Source organism: Podarcis bocagei, assembly GCF_964188305.1.
Source record: "Podarcis bocagei genome assembly, chromosome: 10".
NCBI classification, from domain to species: Eukaryota; Metazoa; Chordata; class Lepidosauria; order Squamata; family Lacertidae; genus Podarcis; species Podarcis bocagei.
This window is the reverse complement of record NC_138135.1, coordinates 32386580-32404101: the sequence shown is the minus strand read 5'-3', so window position 1 is coordinate 32404101 and position 17522 is coordinate 32386580. Positions and strand designations below refer to the sequence as shown.

The following is a 17522-nucleotide window of genomic DNA, read 5'->3' as shown; positions in this document are numbered from 1 at the left end:
GCAAAGTTCTTAACCCGAGGTACTATTTCTGGGTTAGCGGAGTCTGTAACCTGAAGCGTCTGTAACCTGAAGCGTCTGTAACCTGAGGTACCACTGTAGAAGGTTAGGAGGAAATGCAGAATTGTCCTCTTCCTCCTATGTAAGTTGATTTGCCAGTTCTTGATTTCCCTTGCCTCTTGTCTCCTAAATAAGATGCAAAGGGATGGTGATTTTGAAGAGGGTGAAACGTGCAGCCAGATTTCCTGTGTGCCTAGCTGCTTCCTTCATCTCACACTTCACTCTGACCTGTCCCTGCCAATCTACAGTTCAGTACAGTCACATCTTGCGTGAAATTAACTTGCACAATTTCAAACTTGTGTGGTTGAAATTGCTCAAATTAAGAGTCAGAGTTCAGGAAAGCTTGGGGAAAACATGTAAGTTTTAATGGGCCATTTGAAGGTTGCCACTGCCACTGACTCACAAATTACCTGAGGGAGGCCACTGAGAGGGTGGGTGTGCTTTCACCAAAGAGGCCTGCTTTTGTGTCGTCACCAAGAGACAATCTGCTGGTCGTGGAAACATCATCAGGATAAATCTCAGAAGATCTAAAAGATCAACTTGTTCTACCAAGGAAGGTCATCCCCTAGGTAACTGGGCCCCAAGTTCTTTAGAGCTTTAGATGTCAAGAACAAAACCTTGAACATGGCTCTGTAGCTTATAGGCAGTCAAGTGCAGATCTTTCAACAGTTATTTGAATATGTGTTAAGTTGGGTGTCCCACTAAACACCCAGGCAGCTGCATTTTGCGCAAGCTGCAGTTTCCAAACAAGGTGCAAGGTTAACCCTGCAAACAGCGCCTTATAGTTTTTGCACAAAGAACGGACTCTACTCCAAAAAAGCTTAAGCCATAATAATCTTAAGTGGTGCTGCAAGACTCTGTCGTTTTGTTTTTTGCAACAGGCTAATGTTACATGGCTTCCTGTCTGGAAGCATGACCCATGGGTACTGCAGGGGCTTTCCAGTGGTGATTTCCATGATTGCAGTGAGATATTCTTTAGCCACTGGGCTTTGCGGAATAACCATCCCCATTCTGGGTCATGGATGGAGAAGAAATTTGATTCGGTTCTCATTCAAAGGCAAACCTTCCTAATTCGCATTTTCCAAAACAATATGCAAACCGAAACTCAAGAATTCTTTGGAATTCATGTTTTCCCAATTCCTAAAGTTCATGTCTGCAGCCAAATAATGTGTGTATAAAGATGCACATGTTACTGAAGAAAACATACAACAATGCGTTATGTTAGGGGAAATTGCATACAGAAATTTGTATAGGAGGAGAAATTCACACTGAAATGTAGATGAATTTTCATGTGGACTTTTTAAAGAATAGATTAAAATCGCAAACTGATGTGGAGAACTGAACTTAAGATGAGAAACTGAGAGAAAGTGAAATTAGTTGATTGGCCCACCCCCTAGGCACATGTCTCTCCATGTAAAATGCAGTGTTCGAAACATTCAGGGCATGTTGCACAGAGAAGATTCTCAGTGTTTGAACCATTCTAACAGATAAATTAAGACACCAAGAAATCCACCGAGGCTACTGCCAGACTGTTGGTATTTTGTGGGTGAGATTCAGTCACAATATCACAAAAAAGGTTACTGAATTAAAGTGGATTTGTTGATCCTGTGCAGTGCATCAAACCCACTTCTAAAAATCCCCAGACTTTTTGCAGTAAGGAAAGTGACGAGGAAATTATTGGAAAAAGTGGAACCACAATCTCTTTACGCAAAGTCATGTAACCTCCCTGCAAACAAATCAGAATAGATGCTCAATAAACAGTAGACGTCTTATAACCTCCCCAAAGACTGTATGAATAAATCAGGATGAATGAGCAGTAAACAAATAAGCTCTGGAAGTGACCCTGGAGCCCCTGAGCTGGACTTTTGCATTTTTGCTAGGGTTGCCATATGCCTGGAATTTCCCGGACATAGCCAGAATACTGCAGTCAGAAGCAGTCTCCGGGTGGAAACCGCTAAAAATGTCTGGGAAAATCCAGACACATGGCAACCTATGCCGGCAATGTCATTTTGGACAATTTTCCTTAAAAATAGCTCAAAAACTTCCTTTTTTTGCAACCTTGCTCAACAACTTTGGGCAAAACTAAAAAAAGCTAAACAACTCATGTTGTCATGTGTTTATTGCTTTTATCACAAGAGGAAAATATACAAATTTTCTGCGAAAGGCAATTGTTTTGCATTGTTGTTGGGTTTGGGGTCATGTTCACACCATACATTTAAATCACACTGCTTTCCCTCCAAAGAATCCTGGGAACCGTAGTTTACCCCCTCAAAGAGCTACAATTCCTACCACTCTTAACAAACCACAGTTCCCAGGATTCATTGAGGAAAGCCATGTCCTTTAAATGTGTGGTGCAGCTGCGACCTTGGGACTGTATTATGCATTTCATTGCCTGTTGCTTCAGAATCTATCTTCTGATACAAATCTGCTTTTCTAGGACAGCAAACCACCTTATTCAAACATGCTGCCCTGATGACTCTCTTAACATGTAAAATACATTTTAATTATTTTTTTTTTGTATTTTGTAATAATAAGATCAAATCCTGTCTTGTCAAAATAAACAAGAAATATGCCTGGATATTGTTATGTGGCACCTCACTTCTCTGAGCAGTGAGATGTTCCAGCAATATTTATTTCCCGTTGTTTACATAACAAAGGGATGAGCCCGTCAGACCTGCCTAGCAGGTTTACCTTGAACAAAAACCAGCTGAAGCTCACAGCAATATTTTCCTTCACCCGCTCCACTTCCTTGGACTGATACAGCTCCCTTCTGCTTTTACCTGGTGCAGGTACCACCCCCCTTCCCTCACAGGGCAGCTTCAAGGTCCAGCAGAGAGACTCTGTTGCCATGGAAGGCCTGAGCGGAAAAGCTCACCAGATGGTGGCACAGATGAAACTGATCTCAGGACAAAATGTCACCAAGATGAAAAACTGGATCACACAGAAATAATGTTTCTGATGTCTGCATGTTGAAATGATAACATATTCTTGCAGAAAGAGACACTGTATTTCTCTTTCTTCCCAATCTGCTAAATAAGCAAAGGATGTTGTGGAGGTGGACAATGCTGAGCTAGATGGACCAATGGTAAGACTCAGTACAGTGGTACCTCGGGTTACATACGCTTCAGGTTACAGATTCCACTAACCCAAAAATATTACCTCGGGTTAAGAACTATGCTTCAGGATGAAAACAGAAATCGTGCTTTGGCGGCGCGGCAGCAGCGGGAGGCCCCCATTAACTAAAATGGTGCTTCAGGTTAAGAACAGTTTCAGGTTAAGTACGGACCTCCGGAACGAATTAAGTACTTAACCCGAGGTACCACTGTATAAAGCAGTTTCCTATGTTACCTAAACAAGCAGCCTGGTGCCTTTGACATGCCTTTGGTTGTTCAGTCTAACCGCCACCAGGTGGCAGCAGAATCTAGCAGTCCTTTCCCATTTCTCTCAGTTCCTGTAGCTGGTCCTTTGCTAAGGAATGTCTACAAGGCCAGCCCATGATATTTTGCTACTTGAGGTGGAACAACAAATGGTACCTCCTTCCCAGGAGAAGGTGCATGGTGCACATGGCTGGCTAGTGCAACCCCTGCAATGCAGGAAAACCTGCAACCTTGGAGATATCAGCACCTCCTCCTCCTTCTTTGGCGATCACTCGTAGTCGAGTAAGATTGTTTTCCATGAACACGGTTTTAACAGTGAGTCCGTAAGTGACTGTGGAGGCCAATTCTGGATCCACACCTCCTTCCACAGTGGGGACATTGGTTTCCGGGTGGGAGTTGATCACGATGTGGATTTGCCAAGCGTGCCTTCCTCTTAGCACGTTTCTCCCTTGCGTCCTGAGTTCAAGCATCTTCAGATCCCATGACACCTTTGGTAAAGGCTATTCTCCAACTGGAGCACCCGCAAGCCAGTTCTTCCCAGTTGTTGGTGTTTATACTACATTATTTTACATTTGCCTTGAGAGAGTCTTTAAACCTCTTTTGTTTATCAGCATCATGCTCTAACCAACTGATCTATCCAGTTAGCAAGTCAACAAGCATAACTTTGAGAGGGAACTAGGCTTCAGCAGGTAGGCTTGATTTTTGGCTGATTTTTTCATACCAGGGTTGAGCGTCCAACTGGCTGATTGCCAGGTGAGGAACAAGTTCAGACTGCCAGCCCTTGCAGGCAGCACTGAAGGCAGTCATCCAATGATACCCTTAGCCTTCATGAATTTGGCTAATCTGCTTTTAAAGTATCCAAGCTATATTTTTCATTGTATGGGTGGAATACTAATACTAATACTAATACTAATACTAATACTAATACTAATACTAATACTAATACTAATAATAGGAGAGAACTCCAGAGTTCCTTGAATTTGGCTTGGTAGTAAGTTGGCAGCTAGTGTAATTCTCTCAGGACTGATGCTGTATGATCCGTAAGGAGCTGACCATAGCTGCAGGGTCTGAACCATCTTCAAGGGCAGCCCCACAAAGAATGCATTGCAGTAATCCATTGGGAAGGTTATGCGCCATGCGTCAGAGCGGCAAGGCTGTCCTTTTCTTGGAACAGCTGCAGCTGGTGAACCGGCCACTGTTAGATGTGACGTTTACCTTTTCCTTACAGTAAACAGAGACTATGCTGGGTTGGCGCACACCACACCCTCTCTCTTGCCACACAAACCTGCCCTGCCCTCCCCACTTGTGTGGAGTTTGGTTTCTCCTTCAGTGGCGCCAGGTGTAGCGCCTGTCAGTCACCTTTTAAACCTGGTTTAATGAAAATCTCCCCGGTGGTGGTGGCCGGGACTGGGTTCTCTGCTGTCAAGAGGAGTGAGTGAGAAGGGAGCTTGTTTTCTTTCCCTCGTAGACGCCTGCATCTCAAGGCCTCACGTGGGCCTCTGCACAAGCCCCCCATTGTTGCCTCAGCCCTCGCAGCCAGGAGTGGAAGGGGGAGCAGGGGGAGACCTGCTGTGGCTCCTTTAGCCGATTAGCCTTATTAATAGAAATTAAACCCCGTCTGTGAGCTCTGAAAGCCCCTACACGCTCCCTTCCCTACCTGTGCTCTTACTCCCCCCCCCTGACAGGAATGTATAGATAGGGAAGCGGGTGAGGAAGGGAAAGAAGTTAAGAAGCTTACGAGGATTAGAAACCAAGGCCTTTCACTTCTGGGACTTGTGAGGGTAGGTCTTAAAACCTACCTGGGCTCATTGGTGACATGAGTGCCAGCTTGGGGTTTTTCCCCCCCTACGGTGGCCTAACCTCACCCCCACTGCTTTTGCCCTCAGAAATATTGTGCCAACAGAATCTCTCCACCCTCCCAAGGTGCGCTTTTCAGGGCTGCCATTTTTCCACACCTTGATCTTGCAAAACAACAACCACAACCCTCCTGCAACGGGTTAACAGTCACATTCCATGCACAATATATTTTGAAGTTGGTGGGACTTACTTCTGAGCAGATTGCAGCATCCAATACTTAAACATGAAGACATCTTAACTACTTCTTGCAATACACCAGAAAGAAAAACTTGCACAAAATGGGGAAACTGTAATGAATGCATACAACTAGTATTTTCAGAGAGGGCTCTCACTCGAAGATACTACAATACTATAGCACCATGGGGCTTGCTGTGGAGATGGGAAAAGAACAATGACCATTTTCAAAAGACACTGTTTTTTGCCTATAAAGTGCCCATAATTTGCGATAGGGAGATTTTTAGAGAGTCAAACACCATGGAATTTTAATTGTAGCCATCATAGTAAACATGGACTTTCTGACTATACCTGTCCATTTCTGAATATTCATATAATATAGATACCTTCTTTTGATCTTGACGTTTTCTCTCTCATACACACACCATGAAAGGAAGCTTATTTTGGCCCCCCCTCCCCTATGATATTATGAATGTGAAACATGCAGTAAGGAACTATTCATCAGTTTTTCTCACGAGTTATTGACAGTTAATTGTGACTTCATCCAAATGGGTTTTAATCCATTCTAATCCAAACTGATTAAAATCCATAAAAAAAAATCACTATTGACTTTTTGCGGTTTGGAAACACATTGAAAAGTATGGGATGAACAACTGACTTGAAGGAAGGTGTGTAAACACCTTACAGGCAAATCAGTTCCAATGAGAGATGAATGCCACTGACGCACAAGTGCTCCACAACTGTGGCATAAGCTTTTCGTAAATGAATTCAGGATGAATGTTCAATAAACGGGTCATCCAGAAAAACACTTAATTAAGCATCTGTGTGGGACACAGGTGGCGCTGTGGGTTAAACCACTGAGCCTAGGACTTGCCGATCAGAAGGTCGGCGGTTCGAATCCCTGTGACGGGGTGAGCTCCCGTTGCTTGGTCCCAGCTCCTGCCAACCTAGCAGTTTGAAAGCACGTCAAAGTGCAAGTAGATAAATAGGAACCGCTCCAGCGGGAAGGTACGGTAAACGGCGTTTCCCTGTGCTGCTCTGGTTCGCCAGAAGAGGGTTAGTCATGCTGGCCACATGACCCGGAAGCTGTCTGCGGACAAACGCCGGCTCCCTTGGCCCATAGAGCGAGATGAGCGTCGCAACCCCAGAGTCGGTCACGACTGGACCTAATGGTCAGGGGTCCCTTTACCCTTTACCTTTAAGGTGCACTGAAATGCAACATGAAGTCATTGTTTAAATTGTCTGCAGATGGAGCTGTTGCTTTACTTACCATTGGCATGGTTAGGGAATGCATGGGACAGTTGTCTAGATGTTAGTGCTATGGTGAATCTGACCCTGAACACGACTGCTTGTCATAGGACAATGTAGAAGCATGAGGCTCCCTGGGATGTTCATCTTGACCTCTGCATGTTCCCTGCTCTGAGATTGTGTCTTGTCAGTGTCATGCCCTATGATGGCATCCTTCCAGCATCATTCCTGCAGCTTTATTATGTCCCATAAGGCTGCCCTGGTCTCGGGAGCCAGAACCAATGCCCTCCCCTCCTCAAACCCTGCAGGAAAACCTCAAGAGCAGAGAGGGAGGAAGCTTAAAGACTCTTGCCCTCTCCCAGCTACCTCTCACTTTGGAGAAGCTGGATTAATGGGGGATTGTGGCCCAGGCATGCCGGCTCTGCTCCTTCCCATTGGCTGGGAAAGCCTCTTAAAAGTGGAGAAGTGGTTTCTTTCTGCTAGATCAGCAACCTATGATTCTTTAGCGACTTTAAAACATAAGCAGCTGCTGACCCACATCCATGCTGTAAACACTTTGGTGCTTGAGCTGCAGGCTTCGCAGAGCCAAGGGGACTCTGGAGGAGGGCCTGGAAGCAGCTATTGATCACCACAAGAAGACCCCATCTGCACCAGGCTTTCGGGATCTTTGAGAGCTGAGGTTTTTGCTGGCTAGGAAGAAGGATGCAAGAAATCAGAAGGCTTCTTCCAGGGGTTCTCATTGGATGCCTGTCATGGAGTGAGTTCTGAAAGGTTGTCCCGTCCTTCTTCACACTAGCCCTAGGCACCAGGAAGCACTCCTTGGATCTGTCTCCTTGGAAGTCAAAAAGTGAAAGGGAAGGCACAGCCCACCCAAGGTCTGTATTTTAATATGGAGCATGCTATTTTGTATGTCAGGTGTTAGCATTGTTATATGCGTTGGGAATTAGTGACCCAAGGAGGATGCTCAACTGGTTTCAATTCAGGATGAATACTGGTGTCATAACATACTGAGCAAGGGATGCTCTTAAAGACTAAGTTAATTTGCCCTGGATGCTTTCCTTTGTGCTGCTTGTGCATGCAGGTGGAGAGTCTCTGCTGTTTTAGGTTTGGGGATCCCAGGAACTGGCCTCCCGGGTCTTGCAACGAAATTTGGAGTTTGTGTTGAGTCCCTTATTTTGCAGAACCTTGTGTCTTGGGTTATGTTGTCTTGGCTTGTTTTAAAAAGAGCGCATATGAGCCATATTGATTACTGGACCTGAAGGGAAATCTCTGCTCCCGTGGAGTCTGATTATTTTTCTGCCAGACTGTGTGCATGTACATGCTCTCTATAGATATGTACATGTAGGCCTCTGGCTAAGACAGAGTGGCCAAAAAAAAAAAAAAAGAGGAGACACATCAACAACAACAAGAAGAAGAAGATGACGAAAGAGGACACCAATCTGCATGAAAAATGGCATGCGCAGAGCTATATGTATATATGCATATGTGGAAATAATTACCATAATTTAAGCAGACATACAAAACGGGGAAGACTGTTACCTGGTGATTTTTGTGCCAGTTCAGTCTGCTGCCCAGGTGTTAGGTGTTGCTTATTTTTATATTCCTGGAGCCTTCAGACTGAGGCAATTTATAAGTAAAGTGGAAGCCTGTCTCTATATCCATGAAGGCCAGCAAAACTGAGAGAAAGGGGGGTAAACAAGCTTCTAAGGCAGATTTATATCAGGTCTGGGGAACCTTTGGCCCTCCAGACGTTGTCGGACTCCAACTCCCATCGGCCCCAGCCAGCATGTCAGTGGCGATGGATGATGGGAGTTGGAGTCCAGGAACATCTGGTCCATAGTTTCCCCACTCCTGGTTTGCATGTTATAGATCCCATGCAAAGGCCATTTTAAATGATGGCTCACAATACAGCGAGTTATTTGTGTGGAGCGGATAACTTTGCAGCTCAAGTGCTTTTTTATTGTGCCACTGAAAATTTTGTGTGTGGCAACTATAATGTATTAACTGCCATGAATATGGTCTACAAAACATCATTGCAAAAGGATCCACCCTGCTGAATCATTTGCATGACAGCAAAAATGCACAAGTGTCCTCCGGGTTGGCCCAATACATTTGGCTGCCTGAAGCAAAAGACAAGATGGCACCTGTAGCTTAGAGAGTGCAGGGCATGCCACAAGGCACACACAGTTCTTTCCTGCTCATCAACATTTGCTGCCTGAGGTGGCTGCCTCACTCTGCCTCATGGTAGGACTGGCCCTGAGCATTAAATTGACATCTAGTGCAGAAACCAGTCCCAGTGCAGCAGCTTCTATCAGTATTGCTGTGTTGGCTCTCCTCCAGAAACAACTTGGGATGCCAGAGATTTCTAGCGAAAAATGGAAACTAGAGCAGAAATTGCCCATGCTTACTTACTATTTGTCCCATGTCCAGAATGGAATTAAATCCCAGGAATATGATCAGCATTGGCTGCTGCTGGTGCTTTCAGACTGCAGGTGTTAGGTTTCCCCGTCCCTCCATTCGCATTCTATTTCCTTTGCACTGAAGTGAATAGGGTGGAATAATGCAATGCTAATGTAATTACCAAAAAATGTAATTAGTTACATAAATTACGTGAGTTACTTAATTTCACCGTAGTGGACAGTGAGCTGAATAACGTCATGATAGGTGGAAGACGAACTGCAACAGAATGGAAACACAGCTGCATGCGATAAATAGAGAGTGAAGTGGGAAATATGGCTTCTTATAACCCCAGAGATAACGTAGCATAAGAGCACTTGCCCAGTGCTGATCCCACAGGTGCTGGGGCAGCCCAGTGCCTGGGAAGTACCTGGAGTTCCCCTGCAATGGGCATAAGCTGTACACATCTCCCTCTTGGGTACAGATAAGGTACCACGGTAGTTACGGTACTGTGATACACTGTTGGTGTTGCCACAGCCAATGAAACGCCACAGGATTTGGCAGCATGGCCTCCTGATGCTAATGCTATAATAACCTCCCCATTGCCAGCATGCTCAGTATCATAAAGGTCATGTGTTGTTGCACTGGAAAACTTGCGGAGGGGGTAGCAAACTTACATAGACATTCTTGACCAGCTTAAGGCTTTGAGACACCTCCACTGCCCCCTTCCAATCCCCTGTTTACACCCACACTTTTGTACTCAACCATAGCAATTGCACACAGGCAAATAATCTGTCTGGCATGCACTCACACAATAATTGCTTAATTTGTGCTCTTGGTCACAACTTTTGGCCTATTTGTCTGCGTTTAAGGTCTTTCAGAAGAAGGGGCCATTGTTTTCTGCATTACAGCAGCATGCAGAGCCTTCAGCAAAAGATGGTATTAATGGTTTTTAATCACACCACAGATCATGGTACTTTAACATTTAAAGCTAGACAAAGAGTGGGAGAGGAAATCCAAGGACCAGAGGGGAATAAACTCAAGGGGGAAAGAGAAAGTGTCAGAGCCTAGATATTCCGGCTCCAAGCTGGAGATACGTTGCTATGTCTCCTAACTGTCCAGAGGAAGTAGCTGTGCCAGAAATGCCAGTTCTTTGCTTCTTGCTGTTTCCTTGAAAGTATTATAGAATCATAGAAATGTAGAGTTAGAAGGGACCCTGAGGCCCATCTATTCCAACCTCCTGCAATGCAGGAATCTCAGCTAAAGCATCCATGACAGATGGCCATCTAACCTCTGCTTAAAAACTTCCAATGAAGGAGAGTCCACCACCTCATGAGGAAGTCCATTCCACTGTTGAACAGCTCTTACCGTCAGAAAGTTCCTTCTGAGGTTTAGTCAGAATCTCCTTTCTTGTTAATTGAGTCCACTGGATCAAGCCCTACCTTCCAGAGCAGAAGAAAACAGGCTTGAGATATTTGAAGATGGCTATCATATCTCCTCTCAGGCTAAACATACCCAGCTCCCTCAAAAAATTGAAGAGGTCCTATATGTTATACAACAATTCATTGGTTTTTGGTTGTATTATTGATGTTGAATTGAGATTTAAACCTAAGTGGCTTGAGACCAGATTCCCTGAAAGAGTGACTTTCCCCTTATATACTGACTGAATATTAAGATCTGCTTCAGAGGCCCTGTTCTGAGTGATCCTGCAAATGAAGCCAAGTGGGTAAGGAACAGGAAGAGGCCCCTTTCAGTAGTGGTACCCCAGTTATGGTATAGCCTTCTCAGAGAGGTTAGGCTGGTCCCACCTTTATGGATTTTCAGAGAAAGGGGAAGTATCCTTTTACTCACCCAGGCCTTTCAAGCAACTTGTTTCACAAACTGGGCCTCTTACATCTGAACTGAATTTTAAATTGTGTTTCAGTTGCATTTTACTCTTAATTAATCGTCCTTAGTTCCCATTGCTTTACGCTGCATTTTGATGCCACAGTATTTATTTACTGCAGCTATTGCCTTGTTGAGCAGCACTGTTAGCATGAGTTTGCCTTCAGACATAGTTATTGCCCTACTTCAGATTTAAAGAGGGAGGGGAAGCACATGAACAGAAACGAGGCTGAAGGGAGACAATGGGAGCTGCTTGTCTGTATCTGCATCCTCTGTTCTCTTCTGTTCCTGCAGCACAACTCATCTCGCTCGCCTTTGGGTTCCTCCCCTGGTTGACCAATGGGGAAAGGCCATGCTGAGGACGGCCACCTGCCAGAAAGAGCAAAGCCTCCAGATGGTGGCTGGGGCTGGATAATACTGTTTGGTTGCTTTGTCATCACTGGCTTTTCCTATGCCTTTCCAAAGGCAGTGAGCATATATTTCAAGGAGCTGATGCATGACTTCCATGTGGGCTATAGTGACACAGCTTGGATCTCATCTATCATGCTGGCTATGTTGTATGGAACAGGTAAGGATCCCACGACTCTGTCCCATGAAACACTTCCTTGTCTGTGCTGATAAAATGTACACAGCCATGAAAGCAAAGATCTAGCCAAGGATCTCACTGATTTATTGTGAGTGGCCTCTCTTCTGAGCAGAGTGAGCTTTCACCCAGCTCCCCTCCTGGATTCCTATAACTTCAGCTGCCCTGGTGCCCCAGACCCCTGCAGTCCACAGCATTTCTGGCCCCCAGATCTGGAGGGCGGGAAAGCAAATAACTAATTGAGTAAACTTTCTTGTGTTGCTGTGGTTGAATGTTGGCAAGCATTCTTTGACATTGCTTTGCACATTGCAATGCCAATGGCTGGGGCAGAGAACAAAAGGCTTGCAGCCAAAAAGCCAGCAGTCAGAAGTCTGAGGTGCAAGGCTACTTTCCTGTTTGCCTATGAAGTATAACAGTGCCAGAGAGCATCTTCCAGACATTCATGCAGTTCTTCTCCCAAGCAAGATGACTGAGCTTGCGACGGTGCGATTTGGGGAGTGGGCTGGGTCTGTTTGTGCTGGTGCAGATGACAGTGCATCCACAACAACAAGATTAAGTCTGTTTGACCAGTTCCCTTCCACCTCTAGTTCAGCTGCCCCAATGACTAGACGCCAGTCTCTCCAACTATCATGAAAACCTTACTGGCCCACATGGTTCTCTACCCCCTTATATGATGTCCAGCAATCCCAGAGCTAAGACCTCTCCCAACTTGCTACTCAGGCTTCCCCCATCTCCATCATTGGGACTATCTTCTTCTTCCTCCTCTGACAGATTCTGCCCACCCTGATTGGTACCACAGGACCTATGGCATATGGCCCTGTGGATGTTGTGTGCCTACTCTTGCCTACTCCTGGACCACCCCTCTGGGAATCACTTTCTCTTCAGTATACTGTATGTAGAGAGGAGAAGGAAATGCAGCAGCCACATGACGAGCCTAGGAGTCTTTCAGCACACTGTGTGTGTGTGTTGGCAGTGGGAGACCCCAGAGGGAGGAGAAAAAGGAAGCGGAAGGAGCTGAGACGGTTGGGGCAATCTCCCTGAAAATCCAGTGTGGTGTAGTGGTTAAGAGTGATAGACTCGTATTCTGGTGAATCGGGTTCGTGTCTCCGCTCCTCCACATGCAGCTGCTGGGTGACCTTGGGCTAGTCACACTTCTTTGAAGTCTCTCAGCCCCACTCACCTCACAGAGTGTTTGTTGTGGGGGAGGAAGGGAAAGGAGAATGTTAGCCGCTTTGAGACTCCTTTGGGTAGTGATAAAGCGGGATATCAAATTCAAACTCTTCTTCAATCACTTTGGAGCTGTGTTTATGGAGGAGGGACTGAGGGAGAAACCTGAAATGGATGGAGAGATGGAAAGAGAGAAGAAAGCAGGGAGAGAGCTGTGGTGGCCTAGATAAAGGCAAAAAAGTTAAAGGACACTTGGACGGTTAAGTCCAGTCAAAGGCAACTATGGGGTGTGGCACTCATCTCACTTTCAGGCTGAGGGAGCCGGCATTTGTCCACAGGCAGCTTTCCGGGACATGTGGCCAACATGACTAAACTGCTTCTGGTGCAACAGGACACTGTGGCGGAAACCAGAGCGCACGGAAACACCGTTTACCTTCCCACTACAGTGGTACCTATTTATCTACTTGCGCTGGTGTGCTTTCGAACTGCTAGGTAGGCAGGAGTTGGGACAGAACAACGGGAGCTCACCCCGCCAACCTTCTGATTGGCAAGCCCAAGAGGCTCAGTGGTTTAGACCACAGCGCCACCCGTGTCCCTATGTAGTGGCCTAGAGAGCGAGCTAGATAATCCTGTAGTGCTGAAAACTACACCAGCATTTGATCTGCCCCTGCCCAGCACTGGCATGTGGCTCACAACAGATTACTCACAAGGGAATGTCACCTTCAACAGGGAAAAAAAGTTCCTCCACCCTTGTTCTTAAGGATGGCAGATGTTTCTTCTATTCATAATAATGCAGCCAATCACATGGTGACAGGAAATCACACGTTGCTTCGCTTTTTCCTCCCCTTTTTATTTAACCCAGGCCTTTCCTCCCTTTCTTGTTTCTTTGATTCTCTGCAGGGCCTGTGAGCAGCATTTTGGTGAACCAGTTTGGGTGCCGGCCTGTGATGCTAGTTGGGGGGCTCCTGGCTTCCTCTGGGATGATTCTAGCCTCCTTCACCACCAACATTATTGAGCTGTACCTGACGGCTGGTGTGCTGACAGGTTAGCGTTGGGCAAGGGGGCTGGATGGAAAGCAGTGCCATGTGGGAATGCATCTGGAAGTGAGAGATGCCCTGAGAAATTGTCAGAGTGGTGTGAAAGTTCAAAAGGGAGGAAAGAACATGATGCTCGCAGCATTTTCACACACGTGATGCTAAATGCACCTTTTGGGCTCCTTTGGGGTACGTGTGAGCATTATTGGTGATATCAGCTAGGCTTCTGTGTTTGCTTTGCAAATTCTGTGATTGAGTGGAGCCCAATCAAGAGGTACTGTCTTCATGACATATAACTTCAAATAATAGTCTGAAATAACTCTGAAGTGTTATAAATTGCATGGATGAATTCTATAGTCAGGAATTGGCTGTGCAGTGGGGATCTCAGTAAAGCTGATATACCAGGATCTTGAAACCTATACAGTGGAGCCTTGGGTTACAAACGTGATCCGTGCTGGAAGCACGTTTGCAATCCGCACCGTTCGCAACCCGCAGTGCCACGTCTGCGCATGTGCAGGTCGAGATCTGGTGCTTCTGCGCATGCGCAAAGCACAATTTAGTGCCTCTTCGCATGCATGAGTGCCGAAACCCGGAAGTAACCCGTTCCAGTATTTCCGGGTTTGGCGCAGTGCGTAACCCGAAATCACGTAACCTGAAGTGTCTGTAACCCGAGGTACCACTGTACATCTCTTAAAGCCACAATCATATTTTCTCACCTATTACTGACAAATGCCTTTATACCCCACAGGTTTAGGCATGGCTCTGAACTTTCAGCCTTCTCTGATCATGTTAGGGTCCTACTTTGACAAGCGCAGACCTCTTGCCAATGGGCTCGCTGCGGCTGGGAGTCCCGTCTTCCTTTCCGCCCTCTCTCCACTGGGCCAAGTCTTGCTGGAGAAGTTTGGCTGGCGAGGGGGATTCCTCATCATGGGGGGGCTCCTGCTTAACTGCTGCACCTGCGGAGCAGTCATGAGACCCCTGGAGCTGAACAGGAAGAAGAAAGGAGAGGAAGCCCAGGACAAGTATGAAGCCAAAGAAATGCTGCCCATGGGAGGAAGGGCTGAAGAGGCCGTCAGCACCGCGGAGAGCGCCAAGAAGTCAAATAAAGCCAAGAAGAAGAAGAAGCCCAAGAAAGGGAAGAAGCTGTTGGATTTTTCCATCTTTAAAAACCGGGGTTTCGTCATTTACGCCATTGCCAAGTTCATCATGGTCTTAGGTCTCTTTGTGCCCACCATATTGCTAGTCAACTATGCCAAAGACTCAGGAGTGCCAGACAAAGAGGCCGCTTTCCTCCTGTCCATCATTGGTTTCATAGACATCTTTGCCCGCCCATCCTGTGGGGTGCTTGCTGGGCTGAAGCGGGTGCGGCCCCACGTGACCTACTTGTTCAGCTTCGCTATGCTCTTCAATGGCTTGACAGATATCTTCAGCGCCAGGGCCACCGATTACACGGCCCTTGTCATTTTCTGCATTTTCTTTGGCATCTCCTATGGGATGGTGGGGGCCCTGCAGTTTGAAGTGCTCATGGCCATCATTGGGTCCCAGAAGTTCTCCAGCGCCATCGGGCTTGTGCTGCTCATTGAGGCCTTTGCTGTGCTCATCGGACCACCCTCTGCAGGTAAGTCTTGGGCACCTGTTACCTGCACTCATTTCTGCAGAGCTTAATTGCGGGTGGGGCTTCCATGAAAGAGCCCAACCCCAAGACAAAAAATTCATAAAAGTAATAATAAAGAGGAGGGTGTATTTGAACATGTGCAGAAAGCTATCCCATCCCACTGATGAGTCTCAGTATATTTGTGGTTAGGAGCCAGGGTTTGGGGGTTTAGTTTTTATTAAATTTTTAGCTCACTTCTTCTTCTAGGGAGTTCATGCCTGATCGTCTCCCATTTTATTTGCACAACAATCCTTTAAGGTAGGTTAGGCTGAAATAAGGGCTAGCCCAAGACCAAGTGTGTTGTTCCAGGGTGGCCCAAGGACCCTGATCTCTACCTTTGCAACCCTCAGCATCACTCTCCCTTTGTTGCTTTTCTTCCACAAGCACACGGTCCCTCTTCCTGCTAGCCCTAGGGGCTACCTAACATCACCATTAACTGAAGCAGCAATGAGAACAGAGTTAAGCACTAGAAACTTGGGGGAGTAAGACTTAGAAGTGAGGCTTGTGAGATGTGTGCGTACAGGCCAGCCCAGATTCACTTCCAAACCAAGTTGGGGTGGATAACATGTGGCCCTCGAGATGTTGTTGGATGGCAGTTTCCATCATTGTGTGCCACTGGGAAGCCACAAGTCAGCTACCCCTGCCTTAAAGAAACAACTTGCTCATCCTGTTCCTTCCATAGTTGTATCCTACCATCTCTGCTGCTTCAGTGACCAGGCAGGGGAATGCATGGAACTAAGGAGAGGGGAAAATATACTGACTGTGGGTACCATTTTCTGCCTTGATGTCTACATTTTGTGAGCTTTCAAGCAGCACAGATTCCAGTTTCTGAGGAAGTGCTTTCATATGGCATCAACATGAAATTGTGGGAGGTTGCTATAATACAGATATGCTATGTTCTCTCTGTTTCTCTTTTTAAAAAATCCCAGGACGATTGGTGGATGCGCTCAAGAAATACGAGGTTATCTTCTACCTGGCTGGCTCAGAGGTTGTGTTGTCGTCTCTGTTCCTGGCTGTGGCTTCTTACTGCTGCCTGAGCCGGAAGGAAAAGAAGAACTCTCAGCCAGAGAACCCTCCTGCAGGCGGAGGTGGCAGTGAAACAGAGGAAGCAGAATCAGATGTCCCGGAAGCAGAGGATCACCCTGGAGACAATCACCACCTCTCCCGTAACATTAACAATGCAGGGGGTGATGCAGTGAACCACATTGCAGAGAACAGGAATGTGGATGGAGCTGGCAGGCCGGAAGGGGAGGGTGTAGCTTTGGTACCGGGGGGCTGCGGTGCTGACCAGACAGTGGAAAGAGACAGTTTTTAGCGATGTGGAGCTCAGCTTTGATGAACAAGAGACAATGTTGCTATTGTATGGGGTCTGGTCCAGCCTAAGGAGGAGCGTATATGGAAAACTGATGTTTCTGGATGCTGGGATGAGATAGACCGAGTCTCAAGAATAGTGATGTTTATATGTGTAAAGGCGCAATGGTACAGTGGTACCTTGGTTTTTGAGCATCTCAGAAGTCGAACGTTTCAGCTTTTGAATGCTGAGAACCTGGAAGTAAATGCTTCCATTTTTTAATGCTTTTTGGAAGCTGAATATGCTATGTGGTTTCCGCATTGAGTTTTCCAGACGTAATTGCTTCCGGAAATGCATGCTTCGGTTTTCAAATGTTTCGGAAGTCAAATGGTTTTCCGGAACAGATTAAGTTCGAAAACCGAGGTTCCACTATACTGTGAATGGAAATTTGAAGGAATACAAGCCACAGGGCTCCCCTGAATGGCTTGCAGAATTATGTAATGCTTTTCAACACAGCGGGGGGTTGTCCCCCATGTACTGACAAACACTTAAATTAGGAGATTTTAATGATCAGTCTATCTTTGATACCTTTTTCTAAGCTACCTCTACTAATCCAGAGCTCAGCAAAGGAGGCCATCACATTGTAATTCTTACCCTTGGACATGGTTTCCCAGTTTTGTCAAAGGTGTAGAGCATATTAGGAACATAGCAAGCTGCCTTATGCTGAGTCAAACTCTTGGGTCCACTTCAGTCAGTATTGTCTGCACTGACTGGCAGCCGCTCTCCAGAGTTTCAGACC

General features: G+C 46.2%; 1 protein-coding gene across 1 annotated transcript; it reads left to right on the top strand.

Moving 5' to 3' along the window:
- Nucleotides 1–7074: 7074 nt before the first annotated feature.
- Nucleotides 7075–17291, top strand: SLC16A8 (solute carrier family 16 member 8). The gene is made up of 5 exons (XM_081211117.1): nt 7075–7588; nt 11289–11562; nt 13645–13788; nt 14527–15396; nt 16362–17291. Exons 2-5 carry the CDS (start codon nt 11334–11336, stop codon nt 16745–16747), a joined length of 1629 nt encoding a protein of 542 aa, XP_081067243.1. The 5' UTR covers nt 7075–7588; nt 11289–11333; the 3' UTR covers nt 16748–17291.
- The last annotated feature ends 231 nt before the right edge of the window (nt 17292–17522 follow it).

Bases quoted from the DNA above. Each gene is read 5' to 3' on its own strand.
- SLC16A8 (XM_081211117.1), top strand. From the start codon at position 11,334: ATGGGGAAAGGCCATGCTGAGGACGGCCACCTGCCAGAAAGAGCAAAG. The intron at 11,563-13,644 runs GTAAGGATCCCA...GATTCTCTGCAG, and splicing joins GGCTATGTTGTATGGAACAG to GGCCTGTGAGCAGCATTTTG. The intron at 15,397-16,361 runs GTAAGTCTTGGG...AAAAAATCCCAG, and splicing joins CATCGGACCACCCTCTGCAG to GACGATTGGTGGATGCGCTC.